The 4,845-nt window shown below is 46.3% G+C and overlaps 1 gene segment (V, D, J or C); it reads right to left on the bottom strand.

Moving 5' to 3' along the window:
• Positions 1-1,542: 1,542 nt before the first annotated feature.
• Positions 1,543-2,098, bottom strand: LOC103212855. The segment is given in 2 exon segments: positions 1,543-1,943; positions 2,056-2,098. Coding segments are annotated over 2 exon segments (444 nt in total).
• Between the last annotated feature and the right edge of the window lie 2,747 nt (positions 2,099-4,845).

Raw genomic sequence — 4,845 nt, 5'->3', positions numbered from 1 at the left:
GGATCCTCATTCCTTCTTCTGCATGTGGAAACTCAACTTTTCCAGAACCATGCATTGAAGAGACTCTTCTTTTCCCATTAAATGGACTTAGCATTTTTGTCCAAAATAAGTTGATGTCCAGATTTATTTCTGGACTTTCAATTTCATTTCATTCCTTCCAATGTTTATTATTATACCAGTATACCAACCAGAAAAAAACAAACTCACTCCCGTCAAGTCGAGTCTGACACATAGTGACCCCTCCTTGGGTTTCTGAAGCTTATCTCTATGGGAATAGATTGTCCAATCTTCCTTCCGAGGAGTAGCTGGTGGGTTTGAACCACCAGCCTTCTGGTTAGCAGTCAAATGCCTTAGGCACTGTGCCACCAGAGCTCCCATACCAGGTGGTTTTAATTACTGTAATTTTAAAGTATGCTTCGAGATCTAGTAGTGTGAGTCCTCCTACTTTACACTCTTCTTCTTTAAGATTGCTCTAGCTATTGGGGATCCTTTGTTCTTCTATTTGAATTTGAGGATTAGCTTTTCAATTTATCCAAAGAAGGTTGTTGGAATTTTGAGGAGGATTGCATTGAGTCTGTAGATGGCCTGAGGTAGTATTGACATCTGAGCTGTATTAAGCCTTCCAATCCATGAAGATTGTGTTCTTAGTGACCTGTCTCTAAGACCTGTCTCCTTTCTTTCATCTCATTCAGACTCATCTAGAGCTGTTTCTCTTACCCCATCCTCACCACAACCTGCTGTGCTCAAGCCAAATGCAAGATGTCTCACTTACTTAGATGAACAGCTAAAGTGTCTTTTCTTCGGTTCTTGGTACAATCTGTTGCCAAGGTCTGGCTCATTCACCCCTTCATCCCTCAATACAGCTCATTCCCATCAATCCCAGAGACATCAGATTAGCTAACAGTCCTGTGATGGGGCTTCTGAGGCCCAACTCCTTCCCCAGAACCACAATCCTCATGGGGACTTCCTGCATAGATGCCCCATTGCACTCCTCCATTCCCCTCCCACAGCTCCATGCAGGGACTGGTAGAAATGGGCCGGTGGGGCTCTAAGAGCACAACTGAGGAGACTGCATCCCCAAAACCTGAGACAGAGTTCAGAGCAGTTTTGCTGGGGCTTTACTGTCCCGTTGCCAGTGATCACAGGAAGTAGCCCATCTACGCTGTGACGGGGGATCATCCACAGACTGGAAAACGAGGTGATTGTGTAGGATTAAAAGACGCTTAGGGATGAGTTGAGTATGGAAACAGTCCTTCAGCTAAGTCAGGGCATTACTCTGAAATAGTTCCTTTATGGGGGAAAAAATGGAAATTGAATCAACATATGCAACCTCTTTCCTCTTTATCAGTGAATATATGGGATACACACCACTCAAAGGATCCTAGTAGAGTTAGAATTGTGTTCAATATAATGTCCGTTAAATGAATCATTCTAATCATTCCTAACTGACTTTAGTGAGTTTGGTTAATAGTGTCGACATAGCAGAGACCCTTCAGTTGACAAGCCTTTAAATTGTCCACTAGGAACCCAACCGACGTGTCCTCACAGGTCCATTGCAGGAGATGCTCTGGGTAGTAGGCAGGTAGGAGGAAGCTCAGGTTTTTGTCTCACTTCCCCGTGGGCCTCAACCACAGTGCAAGCGCTGAGGCTGCTGTCCCAGGCAGCACAGTAATAATTAGCCTCGTCTTCAGGCTGGAGCCCAGAGATGCTCAAGGTGGCCACATTGCCAGACCTGGAGCCAGAGAACCTCTCTGAGACCCCCGAGGGTCGGTTGTTATTCCTCTTCATCACAGCTTTGGGTGCCTGGTTCCCATGTTGCTGCACCCAGCCTGCTCCCTGGTTGCCAACATTGTTATTGTTTCCAGTGCAGGTGATGGTGGCCGTCTGACCCAGCCCCTTGGACACTGAGGTGGGCTGAGTCAGCCCAGCCTGGGTCATAGACACTGGAGGAGAGAGAGAGACCAGTGAGCAAGTGAGTGAAGGGGAGGAGCTCAGGTGGGTGAGGGGTGAGAGGGCCCCCATGGAAGCTTCAGCCCAGAGCATGCTGGCCCTCACCTGTGCACAGAGAGAGGATGAAGAGGAGAGGGGCCCAGATCATGGTGTAGGTGCACAAGAGCTCTGTCTCCAGAGACTCCAGCAAGAACCCTGGGCACCCTCACTCTCTCTTATTCTCTCCCTGGGCCCAAGTGTGGGTGGAGTTTCCACATTCAAATATGTCCCTGCTCCTGAACCCCCAGTGCTCCCAGCCCAGGGCAGTGTCTCTGCTGTAAGAAGAGTGGAAGGGGTCACCTGACTTGGGACACAGGGGATGGGGAGCCTTGTCCCTGAAGGCTCTGGGGGTCCTGGCAGCTGTAGTCACATCATGGCTCAGTGAACTCACTGTTGTCTCGACCCCCCTCCAGCCCCTGAGGGGTTTCCCAGCTGGGAGGGGAGCCCAGCTAGGGGTCCTGAGAGGAGAGTCCACAGCGCACTCTGCTGGCCACAGACCCCTTGGGACCACAGGCCACGGACCTGCTGCCCCAGCTGAGGATTGAGACAGTGGGTCTTCATGGTGCTGATGGATTTTCTGATGCTGACGCTCAGGGAAGGGGTGGAGCCTGAAGGGCTGTTCTCAGAGCCTGTAGGAAACTATCTCATTGTCATAGGGGCTTCAGAAGCCCTGGTGACACAGAGTTTCCAAAGCTTTGCTGATAACCAATTTGGCAGGTTGAACCCACCAGCTTGTCTGTGGGACAATGATGTGGCAGCCTGCTTCTGTAAGGATTTAGAGGGGACCTTAGTTAATCAGCAAGTGGGCACACTCTTGTTATTTATATTTGTTTAATTGTAATGAAATATACAAAATACAAAAATGACCGATGTCAGCATTTGAAAGAGCATCGTTTGGTATATTAGTTACCTTCCCAATATTTCACCAACCATCCTCACCATCTATTTTCATAAAATTTTCATTGCCCCAAAAGGAAACCCTTTAACCCATTAACCAGTCACTCTTTACTCCCTGTCATTGCAGTCCCTGTGACCCAAAAATCTTGAAAAGTGTCATGGCTCACTGGTGGCAAAAATGCACACCAACTTTCTCTCTCCACTCTCTGGCCACCAGCCCTGCTAATGATAAATGCTCCGTGAAAGTCCCACAGGACCAACTACACAGCAACTTGAGGAGAAATAAAAGAGGAGAAATCCTCCTGTGAAACGGACCTTTCATGGTCCAACCACCAGGAGGAGTGGTGCTCCTCAGACCCTCTCAGAGTCACACCCCGGCGGGCGTTAGGATCACTGATGTCCAGGGAAGGCGTCAGGTGTGGGGTCAGCTATCCCAGCCCTCACTGTACCTCACTCAGGGCACTGGGTCCACCGTCCTCCATGTATGGGGGCTAATGCCGATCTAGGGGAGCACACATTGTGTGCAGCCCTTGATTGATTATGAATGGCATTTAGATTTCAGTTAGGGATGTGGACTTTGGTATCAGACAATCCTGAATTCAGGTTGTGATTTTGCCACACACCCGTGCTCTGAGCCAGTAAGTGGAACTCTCTCAACAACAGTTTCCCTAAGAAATATGTTGTTGTGAGAATTGGAAGATCATATGCAACTGGCTTAAATTGAGTCTGCAAACCGCTAAACTGCCTTGAACACAGTTTATTTGATTAACATTTAAGTGACTGGGTGCAAAGTTCCAAGGTTAACATTAGACATCTCATACAAACCTACATTTTAACCAATTTCATAAGAAACACAGAAGATTCCTCTTTGTCCTGACTTATTATTTTTATATGTGTATAAGAAGCTGGAGTATATGAAGAAGAATGTGGCAGCAGGATTGGAGGAGGACTCATTAACAACCTGAGACAAGCAGATGATACAACCTTGGTTGCTGAAAGTTAGGAAGACTTGAAGCACTTACTGATGAAGATCAGAGACTACTGCCTTCAGTATAGATTACACCTCAACATCAGGGAAACAAAAATCCTCACAACTGAATCAATAAACAAGACTAATAAGAAACATGCTGATAAATAGAAGAAGTTTGAAGTTGTCATGGTTTTGTTTTACTTAGATCCGCAGGCAATGCCCATGGGAGCAGCGTGAAATCAGATGATGTATTGCTTTTGGAAAACCTGCTGCAAAGGACCTTTTTTAAATGTTGAAAGCAGAGATATCTCTTTGAAGACAATGATGTGCCTGACCCAAGCTATTTTCAACAACCTCATAAGCATGCAACTGGAGAATCATTAAGGAAGATTGAAGGAAATCTTTGATGCCTTTGAATTACGGTGTTAGTGAAGAACACTGAATATATCGTGGACTTCCAGAAGAACAACAACAACAAAAAAAAAATCTGTCATGGAAAAAATACAGAAAGAATGTTAGTTAGATGGGAGAATGGTGGGACCTCATCTAATGTACTTTGGATGTGTTGTCAGGAGGGACCAGTCCCTGGAGAAGACATCATGCTTGGTAAAGTGAGTGTCAGCAAAAAAACAGGAAGACCTTCAAGAAGATGGATGGACACAGTGACTGCAATGATTGACTCACACAGTCCATTGTAGGATGGTGCAGCACCAAGCAGTGTTTTATTCCATTGTGCATTGAGTTGCTAAGACTCAGAATCAACTCAATGGCACCTAACAAATAAAAAAGACACAATCCATTTGGCTAGGTCTATTTTAATTTCACATTGCTTGGTTCTACAATCTATGCCAACAGAAGCAGCAGTCAGGACATTAGACGACATGTAGCTTTGGGAAAGTCAACTGCGAAGGAACTGTTTCAAGTGCTGAGGAGCAAGGATATCTCCTTGAGGACTAAGGTGCGCCTGACACAAGCCATGATATTTCCAA

Source organism: Orycteropus afer, unplaced genomic scaffold (genome assembly GCF_000298275.1).
Source record: "Orycteropus afer afer isolate SDZICR_OR568_19922 unplaced genomic scaffold, OryAfe1.0 scaffold01131, whole genome shotgun sequence".
Taxonomy (NCBI): domain Eukaryota; kingdom Metazoa; phylum Chordata; class Mammalia; order Tubulidentata; family Orycteropodidae; genus Orycteropus; species Orycteropus afer.
The sequence above is the reverse complement of the archived record's forward strand: the minus strand, read 5'-3'. Positions and strand labels throughout refer to the sequence as shown.